Source organism: Telmatherina bonti (genome assembly GCF_933228915.1).
Source record: "Telmatherina bonti genome assembly, chromosome: 22".
Lineage (NCBI taxonomy): Eukaryota > Metazoa > Chordata > Actinopteri > Atheriniformes > Telmatherinidae > Telmatherina > Telmatherina bonti.
This window is the reverse complement of record NC_136631.1, coordinates 26,789,975-26,809,274: the sequence shown is the minus strand read 5'-3', so window position 1 is coordinate 26,809,274 and position 19,300 is coordinate 26,789,975. Positions and strand designations below refer to the sequence as shown.

General features: G+C 39.7%; 1 protein-coding gene across 1 annotated transcript in view; it reads right to left on the bottom strand.

The window, feature by feature from the left end:
• Positions 1 to 19,300, bottom strand: part of arhgap5 (Rho GTPase activating protein 5) — a 57,113-nt gene that overhangs the window by 20,404 nt on the left and 17,409 nt on the right. Inside the window, 1 exon segment of the mRNA XM_079262072.1 lies at positions 4,612 to 4,765. Coding sequence (XP_079118198.1) covers positions 4,612 to 4,765 — 154 coding nt within the window.

The following is a 19,300-nucleotide window of genomic DNA, read 5'->3' as shown; positions in this document are numbered from 1 at the left end:
GAATACCTGCCGACAGGCCCGGAATACGGAATACCTGCCGACAGGCCCAGAATACCTGCCGACAGGTACGGAATACCTGCCGACAGGCCCAGAATACAGAATACCTGCCGACAGGCCCAGAATACCTGCCGACAGGTCCGGAATACCTGCCGGCAGGTCCGGAATACCTGCCGACAGGCCCGGAATACCTGCCGACAGGCCCGGAATACGGAATACCTGCAGACAGGCCCGGAATACGGAATACCTGCCGACAGGCCCAGAATACCTGCCGACAGGTCCGGAATACCTGCCGACAGGCCCGGAATACCTGCCGACAGGCCCGGAATACGGAATACCTGCCGACAGACCCAGAATACCTGCCGACAGGCCCAGAATACCTGCCGACAGGCCCAGAATACCTGCCGACAGGCCTAGAATACCTGCTGACAGGTGCAGAAGTCTCACACACAGCAGCTCATGGACAATAAACATGCTCTTCATTTACCTTCCTAAAAGTTTCTAATATCATGTTACGGCTGCCTGTATTGCTTTTCAGTCTACTAATTCTGAACCTTCAGCTGGGATTCCTGCTCAAAAACAGCTCTGATTGCTGCCTCCTGGCTGGGATTGGTCCTTCATGTCACCTGCTCATCTCCACCCTGCTCACTGGATAATTGGAACTCCAAGCTCAGCTGATTCCACTAATCGCCAGGACTTAAAAGACACCAGGAGTCCTTCATTCAACGGCTACCACTGGCTCAGTAGTGGTCTGCCCTCAGCTTGTGTGGTGACTCTGAACTGTTGTATTTCGGGAGGACTTTGACAGAGCTGCATTATTTTCTGTTGTGTTGTTCATTGTCATGGTTCTTGACTTGTGTTTGCGGCTATAAAATCCAGTCCTATAATATCTGTTAGCTTTTGTTTGGATAGTTAAACCAGTGCTGTATTTTGTTGGAGAACTGCTTTACGGGCTTGTTTTGCTCTGGGTTTGGCTATTGTGAGGCCATTCCTGGCCTGTTCTTGCCTCGTCTTCCCCCATTGGACAATAAATCTGTATTGGTCCTTATGTACACCTGGCCACAGGTCTGTCTTTTGTGTGGCTCAGTTGCCCTAGCTGAGTCTGGGTCGTAACATATCACAAGTAAAAGTCGCTTCTTCTATAAATACTGACTAGAGGGTCTGAAAAACATACGACCAGCGCTGCCAAGCTAGTACCGTGTGCATCAGTGTACCAGGAAATTGTACCCTGTCAAACATTGCACCATTAAATGTGTTTATTTTATTCTGCTTCATCTGGAAACAGAAAACCTGCATCTGGAAGCAGAAAACTGCATTTTTACACATATCTCAGCATATTAACTAATCAGTCAACCTTTCCTTTGCAAAACCTGCTTCAATAACGGGTTAAATGACCAGGTCTGAGGTGGTCACATGGTCTAACTTCTCAGTCTGGTGGGACCGACTCTGCAGACAGCAACCCTCAGAATCTGCTTTCAGTTTTATCAGACTCCTCAGAAACATGTCATGTCCTGTAACGGCGGATTGAGAGGAGTGCAAGTTTACACACCTCAATACGAGGCAAGATGGCGGTTTCACACCTTTGTACTTGCAGTCACATTTGATGTGACATCTTCCTCTCATAAAACATGGCACAGCTCTTCTGAAACATCACAAATAGCGTTCATCGGGTTTCTGCCTCTCAGCTGCCACGAAAGCAGCTCCAGCAGATCGCTCGTCCCAACATCGTACATCTGACCTTCTCAGATAGCGAGCTGCCATTTTCGAAGACGTTAAAATCAATGAGTTTCCGATGATCAGTTTGGGAATAAAGAATGTCTTCCACAACTTTCTAACATTATATCAACAACTTGCTGAAAAGTGAACTTTTTGGTGTAAAAGTCAGCATTAACATGGCAGTAATGTGGGAGCTGCTGCAGTCAGAGGTCAGACCAGCTGCATTTCCAGACCTCACCAACAACTAGTCTTCTTCACATGGGAAGATTTAAAGGGATTTTTCCACCAGGAGAGTATCAATAAACCCGGGCTGCAACGATTACTCGGGTAAGTCGAGTACAAAAACTGATCGAGGCAGATTATTTACCTCGAGACTCCGTTTAATTAACATCACGTGGTGATATATGTTCATTTCTGCATCATGGCGGCGTTCTCAGACCACTGCGCTGTTCGGAGGGACTACATCACTGTTTCAGTAAACATATAAAACATCTAAACATGTATAAAATCTATAAAAGCAGAACCTGTGGCCTACGGTGTGTCTGTACAGTATGACTGTTTCACCCGGACTGATGACGGACATTTCCAACAGCAGCGGCGAGCGGTTGGCTTTCTGTCTGAAGATTCTCCTTGCTTTGGTCTGTAATGGCAGAGAATGAAGAAGAGGGGAGGAAAAGACCGAAAAGTGGCAGTGTGGGACCATTTCACACTGAAAAGGACAGAAAACGTAGAGTTGGCGTACCACCCCCCCACTTCACCGTTCCAGGAGGAGATCCAGCTTTCTGATTTATATCAACAGCAGCAGCAGCTGTTAAAATGTACAGAGTTATAACCTGTGATATTAGTCAGCAGTGACGAGGCATGGCGAGGTGTCGGCTGCTAACGCACATTAACCGTCTTGTAATCATCCCTCATCTGTCTGCATGTGATGGCAAACTTTTATTCCGGATTAAACAGACACACTTTGAACAGGCGTGTCGTCCACCAAGACATCGGCTAGTTCTTACTGTGGACATGTTTACAAGTCACTCCTTCTTTCTATGGGAATTCTTCTTTTTAATCTTTTAAAAGGCAGAAATTCGCGATCAGTTGAGAATTGTTTCTCCACACACTGAGCACAAACACGTCGGCACATTTTAAAACATGATACTTCTGGAACATTTTAAAAGTATCATGTTTTAAAACGTTTTCCTCCTGCATTAGGTAGTAACAACATATGCAACAGCTTCACAGATATACATTTATAGATTTACTCTGGTTGAGTTTCTAGTATTTGTTTTACAAATGATAATAAAAACACATATAATCATTAGAGTACTTGAAGAAATAATCGACAGAGTACCCGATTCCAAAAGTACTCGATAGTTGCAGCTCTACAATAAACCCAACATGACTCCATAATCAATAAAGTTGTTTAACGTAGAAAATAGACCTTGAGGGGTTCTATGAGGCAGCTTGTGTAAAAAAACAATCCCTAAACCCGGACTTGGACTCCCTAACAGGGAATCAGCTCAGAAGTCGTCCTGCTACAGGAGTAGCAGAAGCTCTCCGGCTGCCAGGATCTTAAAGGCTTCCATCGCGAGCTGGAAAGGAAAAAAGGCAAAAAGATGCTTTCGGTGTGTCTGGTGAGAAATGAAGAGAGAAGCTGGTAATCCCACCAAACAGACTGTCTGGACTTACAGGGTTTCACAGACCGAGCCGTGAAATTTCAGATACGCCACCATCGGTTGGCACCAGCTCGCTGTCGCCAACGTACCCGATTACATCCAGATACACACCCTGATATATTCCAAAGGATTGGATGGATGGGTGGATAGGTGGATGAATGATGGGTGGATGATGGGTGGGTGGATGATGGGCGGATGATGAGTGGGTGGATGATGGGCGGATGGATGATGGGTGGGTGGATGATGGGCGGATGGATGATGGGTGGGTGGATGATGGGCGGATGGATGATGGGTGGGTGGATGATGGGTGGATGGATGATGGGTGGGTGGATGATGGGCGGATGATGGGTGGGTGGATGATGGGCGGATGATGGGTGGGTGGATGATGGGCGGATGATGGGTGGGTGGATGACGGGTGGATGATGGGCGGATGATGAGTGGGTGGATGATGGGTGGATGGATGATGGGTGGGTGGATGATGGGTGGATGATGGGCGGATGATGAGTGGGTGGATGATGGGTGGATGGATGATGGGTGGGTGGATGATGGGTGGATGATGGGCGGATGATGGGTGGGTGGATGATGGGCAGATGATGGGTGGGTGGATAATGGGTGGATGATGGGTGGTGGAAAGCGAGGCCACCCAGCCAGCAAAGCGTTATAAATTCTGGGATGATGGAAAGCATGAGGAAGGAGGCGGCGGACCATGAGTCGATACATAATGCAAAGTGATCAAATATTGAAGGAAATTAAAATATTTATGTGATCAGAAAGGAAAAGGCTTCTCTGCAGCTTCCTGTGTGGAGCTCAGGATGTCCTGCATGTTCTTCATGTCAGCTGGAGTTTCACTGTGGTGTCTTTCAGACTGAACATGGAGGAGGATACCTGCACCAGTTAGGGATACCTGCACCAGTTAGGGATACCTGCACCAGTTAGGGATACCTGCACCATTAAGGGATACCTGTCTGACCAGTGTGTCGGTCTCGGTGTGACACTTCATTCATCTAAATGCATCATTACATCACCACCACAGCCACACTGTGATCCCGAGCCAAGCTAATAAAGCTTATTGAAGTGAACATGGATTGTATTGATGAGTTGTCTGGCAGGACAGCTGACATAACACACAGACCATGTCTGGGATGCACCAGAACATGATCCACACACTCCCTGTTGCATCATACAACACGCCAAGCTGGGATCATAGAAAGCAGAGATGTGAATGACTCACCGGTTCGCTCGATGTAGTCAACACATTTCTCGATGAAGAGTGGGATGGGATGCTCCGGGGTCACCAGGGTCTGCAGAGGAACACCAAAGTAGTTGCTCTCCCAGGTTCTTCGGGTGGGCGGGTACAAAGGTTTGGGAGGTTTAGATGATTTCGGCTACAGGGACAGAAAAAAAAAAAAAAAAAAAAAGGATGAGTAAGAGAGAAGCAACATGAGTAGGTGGAGAGGGATTAAGGGCACGAGAGAAAGGATAAAAAGTAAGGATGGTGGGAAGAGAAGGAAAAGAGAATTAAGGGCGAAAACAACTCTGGGTGGCAGAGGAGGAAGGAGAAAAGAGAACAGGACATGAGGGAGAGCTGAAAAGGAGGAGGAGATGACAATCAGGGAATAGATGAGAACAACTAGCAGGATGAAGGGAAAGAAGGGCCAAAAGCAGAACATGGAGACAGAGGACATTATTCAGGACTGAAGCCGGGACGAGGTGCTGAACTGGCTTTGATTTCCCACACTCTGCTCTTCAAAGTGTTGTCATGCCGACAGCCGTGCAGGCTCCTCTCTAATTGGCCAAGACAGCGATTAAACACCTTTTACTTTGCACCTCCTGGTTCTTCTTTCGCTCTCTCCTCTGATTCTCAGACATTTTCCACGTTCCAACAATGGCCTGCATTCATGATGCTCATGTTGTGCCGGCGGATGTTTCTCTTCTGATTTGCACGCTGTTATCTGATCTGCCTCATGCATGTCTGTGTTTCCGTCTGTGTACAAGAGGCTGACATTTTAACAAAATTCTTGTAAGCTAAACTGTACCAAAAGTTTCTTTTCTGTGTTTTACTCAAAAACAGACAAACTTTAAGAGCTAAAAAAGTCCAACTTACATCAAGTTTTGTCTACATTTTAAAAATTGAAGACCAAAACGAGGAAGATCGTGTTGCAATTATGTTTTCGCAGCGTTTTAACATATCTAAAGCTGTATTACCTAGCAGCATTTTAATGGTTGCATTTCTGCCGTGCTTCAGCTGCGTTATTTAGCAGCATTTTACCACTGCTTCAGCTGCGTTATTTAGCAGCATTTTAACATAGCGTAAGCTACGTTACCTAGCAGCACTTTAACATTGCTTTAGCTGCATTATTTAGCAGCATTTTAACATTGCTTTAGCTGCATTATTTAGCAGCATTTTAACATTGCTTTAGCTGCCTTCCATAGCATCATTTCAACATTGTTTTAGCTGCATTATTTAGCAGCATTTTAACATTGCTTTAGCTGCGTTACCTAGCAGCATTTTGACATTGCTTTAGCTGCGTTATTTAGCAGCGTTTTCACATTGCTTTAGCTGCGTTATTTAGCAGCATTTTTACTATGCTTTAGATGCGTTTTTTAGCAGCGTTTTAAAATTGCTTTAGCTGCGTTATTTAGTAACGTTTTAAAATTGCCTTAGCTGCATTGTTTAGCAGCAATTTAACATTGCTTTATCTATGTTGCGTAGCACCATTTTAACATTGCTTTAGCTGCGTTATTTAACATCATTTTAACATAGCTTAAGCTACGTTACCTTGCAGCATTTTAACATTGCTTTAGGTGCTTTATTTAGCAGCGTTTTAACATTACTTTAGCTGCATTATTTAGCAGCGTCTTAACATTGCTTTAGCTGCGTTATTTAGCAGCATTTTAACATTGCTTTAGCTGCGTTATTTAGCAGCGTTTTAACATTGCTTTAACTACGTTACCTAGCAGCATTTTACCATTGCTTTAGCTGCATTATTTAGCATCATTTTAACATAGCTTAAGCTACATTACCTAGCAGCATTTTACCATTGCTTTGGCTGCCTTCCTTACCAACATTTTAACACTGCTTTAGCTGCGTTATTTAGCAGCATTTAAACATTGCTTTAGCTGCGTTATTTAGCAGCATTTTACCATTGCTTTGGATGCGTTATTTAGCAGCGTTTTATCATTGCTTTAGCTGCATTACCTAGCAGCATTTTAACATTGCTTTAGCTGCATTATTTAGCAGCATTTTACCATCGCTTTAGCTGTGTTATTTAGCAGCGTTTTAACATTGCTTTAACTACCTTACTTAGCAGCAATTTAACATTGTTTTAGCTGCATAATTTAGCAGCATTTTAACATTGCTTTAGCTACGTTACCTAGCAGCATTTTGCCATTACTTTAGCTGTGCTATTTAGCCTCGTTTTAACAAAGCTTAAGCTACGTTACCTAGCAGCATTTTACCATTGCTTTAGCTGCATTATTTAGAAGCATTTTAACATCGCTTTAGCTGCGTTATTTAGCAGCGTTTTAACATTGCTTTAGCTGCCTTACTTAGCAGCATTTTAACATTGTTTTAGCTGCATTATTTAGCATTATTTTAACATTGCTATAGCTGCTTTACCTAGCAGCATTTTAGCATTGCTTTAGTGTCGTTACCTAGCAGCATTTTGACATTGCTTTAGCTGCGTTAACTAGCAGCGTTTTAACATTGCTTTAGCTACGTTACCTATCAGCATTTTAACATTGCTTGACCTGCCCTACTTAGCAGCATTTTAACATTGTTTTAGCTACATTATTTAGCAGCGTTTTAACATTGCTTTAGCTGCATTATTTAGCAGCATTTTAACATTACTTTAGCTGCGTTACCTAACAATGCTTCAGATGCGTTATTTAGCACCATTTTAACATTGCTTTAGCTGCTTTACCTAGCAGCATTTTAACATTGCTTTAGCTACGTTACCTAGCAGCGTCTTAACATTGCTTTAGCTGCAATATTTAGAAGCAATTTAACATTGCTTTAGCTGCGTTACTTAACAACACTTTAACATTGTTTTAGCTGCATTATTTAGCATCATTTTAACATTGCTTTTCCTGCGATATTTAGCAGCATTTTAACATTGCTTTTACTGCAATATTTAGAAGCATTTTAACCTTGCTTTAGCTGCGTTATTTAGCAGCATTTTAACATTGTTTTAGCTGCATTATTTAGCATTATTTTAACATTGCTTTTGCTGTGTTATTTAGCAGCATTTTAACATTGCTTAAGCTGCGTTATTTAGCAGCATTTTAACATTGTTTTAGCTGCATTATTTAGCATTATTTTAACATTGCTTTTGCTGTGTTATTTGGCAGCATTTTAACATTGCTTTTGCTGTAATATTTAGAAGCATTTTAACCTTGCTTTAGCTGCGTTACCTAGCAGCATTTTAACATTGCTTTAGCTGCGTTACTTAGCAACATTTTAACATTGCTATAGCTGCTTTACCTAGCAGCATTTAAATATTGCTTTAGTTGCATTACCTAGCAGCATTTTGACATTGCTTTAGTTGCGTTACCTAGCAGCGTTTTAACATTGCTTTCGCTACTTTACCTATCAGCATTTTAACATTGCTTGACCTGCCCTACTTAGCAGCATTTTAACATTGTTTTAGCTACATTATTTAGCAGCGTTTTCACATTGCTTTAGCTGCGTTATTTAGCAGCATTTTAACATTGCTTTAGCTACGTTACCTAACAATGCTTCAGATGCGTTATTTAGCACCATTTTAACATTGCTTTAGCTACGTTACCTAGCAGCGTTGTAACATAGCTTTAGCTGCGTTATTTAGCAGTATTTTAACATTGCTTTTGCTGCAATATTTAGAAGCAATTTAACATTGCTTTAGCTGCGATATTTAGCAGCATTTTAACATTGCTTTTACTGCAATATTTAGAAGCATTTTAACAATGCTTCAGATGCGTTATTTAGCACCATTTTAACATTGCTTTAGCTGCCTTACTCAGCAGCATTTTAACATTGCTTTAGCTGCGTTACCTAGCAGCATTTTAACATTGCTTTAGTTGCGTTACCTAACAGCATTTTGACATTGCTTTAGCTGCTTTAACTAGCAGCGTTTTAACATTGCTTTAGCTGCGTTACCTAACAATGCTTCAGATGCGTCATTTAGCACCATTTTAACATTGCTTTAGCTGCTTTACCTAGCAGCATTATAACATTGTTTTAGCTACGTTACCTAGCAGCGTTTTAACATTGCTTTAGCTGCGTTATTTAGCAGCATTTCAACATTGCTTTTACTGCAATATTTAGAAGCATTTTAACCTTGCTTGAGCTGCGTTACCTAGCAGCATTTTAACATTGCTTTAGCTGCGTTATTTAGCAGCATTTTAACCTTGCTTTAGCTGCGTTACCTAGCAGCATTTTGACATTGCTTTAGTTGCGTTACCTAGCAGCGTTTTAACATTGCTTTAGCTACGTTACCTATCAGCATTTTAACATTGCTTGACCTGCCCTACTTAGCAGCATTTTAACATTGTTTTAGCTACATTATTTAGCAGCGTTTTCACATTGCTTTAGCTGCATTATTTAGCAGCATTTTAACATTGCTTTAGCTGCGTTACCTAGCAATGCTTCAGATGGGTTATTTAGCACCATTTTAACATTGCTTTAGCTACGTTACCTAGCAGTGTTTTAACATTGCTTTTGCTGCGATATTTAGCAGCATTTTAACATTGCTTTTACTGCAATATTTAGAAACATTTTAACCTTGCTTTAGCTGGGTTACCTAACAGCATTTTAACATTGTTTTAGCTACATTTAGCAGCGTTTTCACATTGCTTTAGCCGCGTTATTTAGCAGCATTTTAACATTGCTTTAGCTGCGTTACCTAACAATGCTTCAGATGCGTTATTTAGCAACATTTTAACATTGCTTTAGCTACGTTACCTATCAGCGTTTTAACATTGCTTTAGCTGCGTTACCTAGCAGCATTTCAACATTGCTTTTACTGCAATATTTAGAAGCATTTTAACCTTGCTTTAGCTGGGTTACCTAACAGCATTTTAACATTGTTTTAGCTACATTTAGCAGCATTTTCACATTGCTTTAGCTGCGTTATTTAGCAGCATTTTAACATTGCTTTAGCTGCCTTACCTAACAATGCTTCAGATGCGTTATTTAGCACCATTTTAACATTGCTTTAGCTAGGTTACCTAGCAGCGTTTTAACATTGCTTTAGCTGCGTTACCTAGCAGCATTTCAACATTGCTTTTGCTGCAATATTTAGAAGCAATTTAACATTGCTTTAGCTGCGTTACTTAACAGCATTTTAACATTGTTTTAGCTGCGTTATTTAGCAACATTTTACCATTGCTTTAGTTGCGTTATTTAGTAGCGTTTTACCATTGCTTTAGCTGCGTTATTGAGCAGCATTTTAGCATTGCTTTAGCTGCGTTATTTAGCAGCATTTTATTATTGCTTTAGCTGCGTTACTTAGCAGCATTTTAAAATTGTTTTGGCTACCTTACCAAGCAGCATTTTAACATTGCTTTAGCTGCAATATTTAGCAGCATTTTAACATTGCTTTAGCTGCATTATTTAGCAGCGTTTTAACATTGCTTTAGCTGCCTTACTTAGCAGCATTTTAACATTGATTTAGCTTCATTATTTGGCAGCATTTTAACATTGCTTTACCTGCGATATTTAGCAGCATTTTAACCTTGCTTGAGCTGCGTTACCTAGCAGCATTGTAACATTGCTTTAGCTGCGTTATTTAGCGGAATTTTAACATAGCTTTAGCTGCGTTACCTAACATTGCTTCAGCTGCGTTATTTAGCAGCATTTTCACATTGCTTTGGCTGCGTTACCTAGCAGCATTTTAACATTGCTTTTGTTGCGTTACCTAGCAGCATTTTGACATTGCTTTAGCTGCGTCACCTAGCAGCGTTTTAACATTGCTTTAGCTACGTTACCTATCAGCATTTTAACATTGCTTGACCTGCCCTACTTAGCAGCATTTTAACATTGCTTTAGCTACATTATTTAGCAGCGTTTTAACATTGCTTTAGCTGCGTTATTTAGCAGCATTTTAACATTGCTTTAGCTACGTTACCTAACAATGCGTCAGATGCGTTATTTAGCACCATTTTAACATTGCTTTAGCTGCGATATTTAGAAGCACTTTAACATTGCTTAAGCTACGTTACCTAGCAGCATTTTACCATTACTTTGGCTGCCTTCCTTAGCAGCATTTTAACATTGCTTTAGCTGCGTTATTTAGCAGCGTTTTAACATTGCTTTAGCTGCGTTACCTAACATTGCTTCAGTTGTGTCATTTAGCAGCATTTTAACATTGCTTTAGCTGCGATATTTAGAAGCATTTTAACCTTACTTTAGCTGCGTTACCTAGCAGCGTTGTAACATTGCTTTAGCTGCGTTATTTAGCGGCATTTTAACATAGCTTTAGCTGCGTTACCTAACATTGCTTCAGCTGCATTATTTAGCAGCATTTTAACATTGCTTTTGCTGCAATATTTCGAAGGATTTTAATCTTGCTTTAGCTGCGTTACCAAGCAGCATTTTCACATTGCTTCAGCTGTTTTACCTAGCAGCGTTTTCACATTGCTTTAGCTGCGTTATTTAGCAGCATTTTAACATTGCTTTAGCTGCGTTACCTAACAATGCTTCAGATGCGTTATTTAGCAACATTTTAACATTGCTTTAGCTACGTTACCTAGCAGCGTTTTAACATTGCTTTAGCTGCGTTACCTAGCAGCATTTCAACATTGCTTTTGCTGCAATATTTAGAAGCAATTTAACATTGCTTCAGCTGCGTTACTTAACAGCATTTTAACATTGTTTTAGCTGCATTACTTAGCATCATTTTAACATTGCTTTTGCTGCGATATTTAGCAGCATTTTAACATTGCTTTTACTGCAATATTTAGAAGCATTTTAACCTTGCTTTAGCTGCGTTACCTATCAGCATTTTAACATTGCTTTAGCTGCCTTACTTAGCAGCATTTTAACATTGCTTTAGCTGCGTTACCTAGCAGCATTGTAACATTGCTTTAGCTGCGATATTTAGCGGCACTTTACCATTGCTTTAGCTGCGTTATTTAGCAACATTTTACCATTGCTTTAGTTGCGTTATTTAGTAGCGTTTTACCATTGCTTTAGCTGCGTTATTGAGCAGCATTTTAGCATTGCTTTAGCTGCGTTATTTAGCAGCATTTTATTATTGCTTTAGCTGCGTTACTTAGCACCATTTTAAAATTGTTTTGGCTGCCTTACCCAGCAGCATTTTAACATTGTTTTAGCTGCAATATTTAGCAGCATTTTGCCATTACTTTAGCTGTGTTATTTAGCATCATTTTAAAATAGCTTAAGCTACGTTACCTAGCAGCATTTTACCATTGCTTTGCTGCCTTACTTAGCAGCATTTTAACATTGCTTTAGCTGCAATATTTAGCAGCATTTTAACATTGCTTTAGCTGCATTATTTAGCAGCGTTTTAACATTGCTTTAGCTGCCTTACTTAGCAGCATTTTAACATTGTTTTAGCTTCATTATTTAGCATTATTTTAACATTGCTTTTGCTGCGTTATTTAGCAGCATTTTAACATTGCTTTAGCTGCAATATTTAGAAGCATTGTAACCTTGCTTTAGCTGCGTTACTTAGCAGCATTTTAACATTGCTTTAGTTGCGATATGTAGCAGCATTTCAGCATTGCTTTAGCTGCGTTATTTAGCAGCATTTTAACATTGCTTTAGCTACGTTACCTAGCAGCGTTTTAACATTGCTTTAGCTGCGATATTAAGAAGCATTTGAACCTTGCTTTATCTGCGTTACCTAGCAGCATTGTAACATTGCTATAGCTGCGTTATTTAGCGGCATTTTAACATTGCTTTAGCTGCGTTACCTACCATTGCTTCAGCTGCGATATTTAGCAGCTTTTAACATTGCTTTAGCTGCGTTATTTAGCATCATTTTAAGATAGCTTAAGCTACGTTACCTAGCAGCATTTTAACATTGCTTTAGCTACGTTACCTAGCAGCATTTTAACATTGCTTTAGCTGCGTTATTTAGCAGCGTTTTAACATTGCTTTAGCTGCGTTACCTAACATTGCTTCAGTTGTGTCATTTAGCAGCATTTTAACATTGCTTTAGCTGCGTTACCTACCAGCATTGTAACATTGCTTTAGCTGCATTATTTAGCGGCATTTTAACATTGCTTTAGCTACGTTACCTCGCAGCATTTTGCCATTACTTTAGGTGCGTTATTTAGCATCATTTTAACATAGCTTTTGCTGCGTTATTTAGCAGCATTTTAACATTGCTTTTGTTGTCTTACTTAGCAGAAGTTTAATATTGCTTTAGCTAAGTTATTTAGCAGCATTTAAACATTGCTTTACCTGCGTTATTTAGCAACATTTTACCATTGCTTTAGTTGTGTTATTTAGTAGCGTTTAACCATTGCTTTAGCTGCGTTATGTAGCAGCATTTTAACACTGCTTTAGCTGCGTTATTTTGCAGCATTTTAATATTGCTTTAGCTGCGTTACTTAGCAGCATTTCAAAATTGTTTTAGCTGCCTTACCAAGCAGCATTTTAACATTGTTTTAGCTGCGTTATTTAGCAGCATTTTAACATTGCTTTAGCTGCGTTATTTAGCAGCATTTTAACATTGCTTTAGCTGCCTTACTAAGCAGCATTTTAACATTGATTTAGCTGCGTTATTTAGCAGTATTTTAACATTGCTTCAGCTGCGATATTTAAAAGCATTTTAACCTTGCTTTCGCTGCGTTACCTATCAGCATTTTAACATTGCTTTAGCTGCGTTACTTAGCAGCATTTTAACATGGCTTTAGCTGCGTTACCTAGCAGCATTTTGACATTGCTTTAGCTGCAATATTTAGCAGCATTTTAAGCTTGCTTTTGCTGTGTTACCAACGAGTATTTTAACATTGCTTTAGCTACGTTACCTAGGAGCCTTTTAACATTGCTTTAGCTACGTTATTTAGCAGCGATTTAACATTGCTTTAGCTGCGTTACCTAACATTGCTTTAGCTGCGATATTTAGAAGCATTTTAACCATGCTTTAGCTGCGCTACCTAACAGCATTTTGACATTGCTTTAGCTGCGTTACTTAGCATTTTAACATGGCTTTAGCTGTGTTAACTAGAAGCATTTTGACATTGCTTTAGCTGCGTTATCTAGCAGCATTTTAACATTGCTTTAGCTGCATTATTTAGCAGCATTTTAACATTGCTTTAGCTGTGTTATTTAGAAGCATTAAACATTGCTTTAGCTGCGTTACCTAACATTGCTTCAGCTGCAATATTTAGAAGCATTTTAAGCTTGCTTTAGCTGCGTTACCAACGAGCATTTTAACATTGCTTTAGCTACGTTACCTTGGAGCCTTTTAACAATGCTTTAGCTACGTTATTTAGCAGCGACTTAACATTGCTTTAGCTGCGTTACATAACATTGCTTCAACTGCGTTATTTCGCAGCATTTTAACATTGCTTTAGCTGCGATATTTAGAAGCATTTTAACCATTCTTTAGCTTCATTACCTAGTAGCATTGTAACATTGCTTTAGCTGTGTTATTCAGCACCATTTTAACATTGCGTTAGCTGCGTTACCTAACATTGCTTCAGCTGCTTTATTTAGCAGCATTTTAACATTGCTTTAGGTGCTATATTTAAAAGCATTTTAACCTTGCTTTAGCTGCGTTACCAAGCAGCATTTTCACATTGCTTTAGCTGCGTTACTTAACAGCATTTTAACATTGCTTTAGCTGCGTTACCAACGAGCATTTTAACATTGCTTTAGCTGCATTATTTAGCAGCATTTTAACATTGCTTTTGCTGCGTTATTTAGCAGCATTTTGACATTGCTTTTGCTGCGTTATTTAGCAGCATTTTGACATAGCTTTTGCTGCGTTATTTAGCAGCATTTTAACACAGCTTAAGCTCCGTTGCCTAGCAGCAATTTAAAATTGCTTTAGCTGCGTTACCTAGCAGCATTTTTAACATTGCTTTAGCTGCATTATTTTGTAGCATTTTACCATTGCTTTAGCTGCATTATTTAGCCGTGTTTTACCATTGCTTTTCCTGCCTTATTTAGCAGCATTTTAACATTGCTTTAGCTACGTTATTTGGCAGCGTTTTAACATTGCTTTAACTACGTTACCGAGCAGCATTTTAACATTGCTTTAGCAGCAATATTTAGAAGCTTTTTAACTTTGTTTAGCTGCGTTACCTAGTAGCATTTTAACATTGCTTTAGCTGCGTTATTTAGCAGCATTTTAACATTGCTTTTGCTGCAATATTTAGAAGCATTTTAACCTTGCTTTAGCTGCGTTACCTAGCAGCATTGTAACATTGCTTTAGCTGCGTTATTTAGCGGCATTTTCACATTGCTTTAGCTGCGTTACCTAGCAGCATTTTAACATTGCTTTAGCTAAGTCACCTAGCAGCATTTTAACATTGCTTTCGCTACGTTATTTAGCAGTGTTTTAACATTGCTTCAGCTGCGTTATTTAGCAGCATTTTAACATTGCTTTAGCTGCGTTACCTAACATTGCTTCAGATGCATTATTTAGCAGCATTTTAACATTGCTTTAGCTGCGTTACCTAGCAGCATTTTAATCTGGCTTTAGCTGCGTTATTTAGCAGCATTTTAACATTGCTTTAGCTGCGTTATTTAGAAGCATTTAACATTTCTTTAGCTACGTTACCTAGCAGCGTTTTCACTGTGCTTTAGCTGCGTTACCTAGCAGCATTTTAACATTGCTTTAGCTGCGTTATTTAGCAGCATTTTACCATTGTCTTAGCTGCGTTATTTAGCAGCATTTTAACATTGTCTTAGCTGCGTTACCTAGTAGCATTTTAACACTGCTTTAGCTGCGTTATTTAGCAGCATCTTAACATTGCTATAGCTACGTCACTTAGCAGCATTTCAACATTGCTTTAGCTGCGTTACCTAACATTGCTTCAGTTGCGTTATTTAGCAGCATTTTAACATTGCTTTTGCTGCAATATTTAGAAGCATTTTAACCTTGCTTTAGCTGCGTTACCTAGCAGCATTGTAACATTGTTTTAGCTGCGATATTTAGAAGCATTTTAACCTGCTTTAGCTGCGTTACCAAGCAGCATTTTCACATTGCTTTAGCTACGTTACCTAGCAGCATTTTAACATTGCTTTACCTACGTTACCTAGCAGCATTTTAACATTGCTTTCGCTACGTTATTTAGCAGCGTTTTAACATTGCTTCAGCTGCGTTATTTAGCAGCATTTTAACATTGCTTTAGCTGCGTTACCTAACATTGCTTCAGATGCATTATTTAGCAGCATTTTAACATTGCTTTTGCTGCAATATTTAGAAGCATTTTAACCTTGCTTTAGCTGCGTTACCTAGCAGCATTGTAACATTGCTTTAGCTGCGTTATTTAGCGGCATTTTAACATTGCTTTAGCTGCGTTACCTAACATTGCTTCAGCTGCGTTATTTAGCAGCTTTTTAACATTGTTTTAGCTGCGATATTTAGAAGCATTTTAACCTTGCTTTAGCTGCGTTACCAAGCAGCATTTTCACATTGCTTTAGCTGCGTTACCTAGCAGCATTTTAACATTGCTTTAGCTAAGTCACCTAGCAGCATTTTAACATTGCTTTCGCTACGTTATTTAGCAGTGTTTTAACATTGCTTCAGCTGCGTTATTTAGCAGCATTTTAACATTGCTTTAGCTGCGTTACCTAACATTGCTTCAGATGCATTATTTAGCAGCATTTTAACATTGCTTTAGCTGCGTTACCTAGCAGCATTTTAATCTGGCTTTAGCTGCGTTATTTAGCAGCATTTTAACATTGCTTTAGCTGCGTTATTTAGAAGCATTTAACATTTCTTTAGCTACGTTACCTAGCAGCGTTTTCACTGTGCTTTAGCTGCGTTACCTAGCAGCATTTTAACATTGCTTTAGCTGCGTTATTTAGCAGCATTTTACCATTGTCTTAGCTGCGTTATTTAGCAGCATTTTAACATTGTCTTAGCTGCGTTACCTAGTAGCATTTTAACACTGCTTTAGCTGCGTTATTTAGCAGCATCTTAACATTGCTATAGCTACGTCACTTAGCAGCATTTCAACATTGCTTTAGCTGCGTTACCTAACATTGCTTCAGTTGCGTTATTTAGCAGCATTTTAACATTGCTTTTGCTGCAATATTTAGAAGCATTTTAACCTTGCTTTAGCTGCGTTACCTAGCAGCATTGTAACATTGTTTTAGCTGCGATATTTAGAAGCATTTTAACCTGCTTTAGCTGCGTTACCAAGCAGCATTTTCACATTGCTTTAGCTACGTTACCTAGCAGCATTTTAACATTGCTTTACCTACGTTACCTAGCAGCATTTTAACATTGCTTTCGCTACGTTATTTAGCAGCGTTTTAACATTGCTTCAGCTGCATTATTTAGCAGCATTTTAACATTGCTTTAGCTGCGTTACCTAACATTGCTTCAGATGCATTATTTAGCAGCATTTTAACATTGCTTTAGCTGCGTTACCTAGCAGCATTTTAATCTGGCTTTAGCTGCGTTATTTAGCAGCATTTTAACATTGCTTTAGCTGCGTTATTTAGAAGCATTTAACATTTCTTTAGCTACGTTACCTAGCAGCGTTTTCACTGTGCTTTAGCTGCGTTACCTAGCAGCATTTTAACATTGCTTTAGCTGCGTTATTTAGTAGCATTTTACCATTGTCTTAGCTGCGTTATTTAGCAGCGTTTTAACATTGTCTTAGCTGCGTTATTTAGTAGCGTTTTAATATTGCTTTAGCTGCATTATTTAGCAGCATTTTACCATTATTTTAGCTGCGTTATTTAGCAGCGTTTTAACATTGCTTTAGCTGCATTTAGAGGCTTTTTTTTTTTTTTTTTTTTTTTTTCTTTAAATGAAACAATACTTAAACCAGTACTTTAGCTCAGTATAAATAACATGTTTATGATATTAAACGTGTCATTAGTATAATTCTTGAAAAAAGGCTTTTTCTTTTGGCCATATTTATGTTTTTCATTGTTCATACTCTTTGCCAGTGTTGGAGTTTTCACATTTTAATGGGGATTATTTTGTAAAGAAAGGAAGGAAAAATGTCAAGGATCTTCCAGGGACAGATGTCCAGGATCTGGATGTGGAAAATGGACAGAAAGAGCATCACCATTGCAACACCATATATAATAAAGTTTGTATGCACTGAATAATTCTACCCAGTTTTGTCACAGTGTTTTTCTTCATGTATCCTCTTTTGTCTTATCAGCTTTGTATCAAATTTTTTACTTATTGCTTTGTTTATTAGGCCCGAGCACCTTGGCGGTGCGAAGGCCTATTGTATTTCTAGCGTTATTATTATTCTCCTCACTTTTAAATGGCTTTTTTGGAGGCCTGAACGTGCTCGAAAACTCACCAAATTTTGCGTACGCCCCCCAAGGGAATGCAAAAAATTTGATATTTTGAGGTGCTCCAGACTGTTCGGGTGAAGCTGAATGAGAGCGCCACCTATTTTAGGTGCCCCGCCACTGCATGTTGTTAATCTTTATGAAAATTCATACACATGATCTACATGACAGGGCGAACAAAAAATCCTCTTAATGTCATGGTGAAATGTCGACAGGAAGGCGGCCATTTTGGGTCAAAGTCAATATTTTGGCGTTTTAGCACCTCGCATTTTAACAAACTTGTCCTAGAGCTTTTATCCCACCGAGCCACAAATTGCTCAGGATGTTCAGGAGGCATGTGTGATTAAATGTTATTTTTTCTAATAGGAGACTTAGTTTACGAGGGGCGGGGCCTCAAAGTTTGATGTCTCGCCATAAAAAATTAAACGGATGTAACTCCCACATAAAGCAACATTTCTGCACCAAATTTGCTAGATATGATGGCAGTCCTCTCCGACAGAGTTCTATCTGTAAATATTTTGATTATGAAATAGCCACGCACCCTGGAGGTCAAAAGTGTTGTCTTTTGCTCACACACCCATAACTCTGGCTTGGTGGACACCACATGGTCCAAATTCACTCAGGCATCACAAAACATGTTGGTGAAGAGATCTGGTAAAGGATGTTGCTCTACGCTGCACGATGTGCCCGTGACGCCATGGCGAAGTTCCATGTGGCGGCATGACATCTGATCTGATCACTGTAAAACTTATAGGGATTAATAAGGGATCAGTCCTGAACAGATTAATGTGACCACTGCTGGTGTAGACATAAGCCCCGCCCACTTACAACAGGAAGTGGTTTTTTGCACGTTTGAGGGTCATGCTTCTAAGCAAATGGTCCCAAACACTTGAGCCTCCTCCAAAACATGTCACACCCTTTCATGATGCCACAATAAAAACCTCAAGTCGCTACGCTAAACGGGACATGGCGAATGGCGGTCCAACGCCATGAAACAGGAAGTACCTGTGACCAAGCCATGGAACCTTGGACCGCCACCATACTTGCCATGACTGATGATAGTAAGGCCCTGAACTTAGCCCCATTGAAACATGATGGAATAAATGCAGCATGCCTCCATACCGCCCCCTACAAAATTTCAATCAATCAGCCCCGCCCACTACATTGACCGACATGGATAAAATTCAGCACAGTTGTAGAACCTTCCAGAACCTTCAAAAAAGTCTCTTGGACATATGGGCTAAATCATACAGGAAGTTGGCCATTTTGAAAAAGGTGCCATATTTGGGGTCATTTCTTTGCCATGCATTTTAAACAACTCCTCCTAGGGATATTATCCAACTGACACCCAACTTGCACAGGATGCTCAGGAGGCATGTGTGATTTAAAGTTGTGTTATTTTTTCTAATAGAAGATTCAGTTTAGGAGGGGCGGGCCCTCAAAGTTTTATGTCTTATTAACAAATACTTATTGC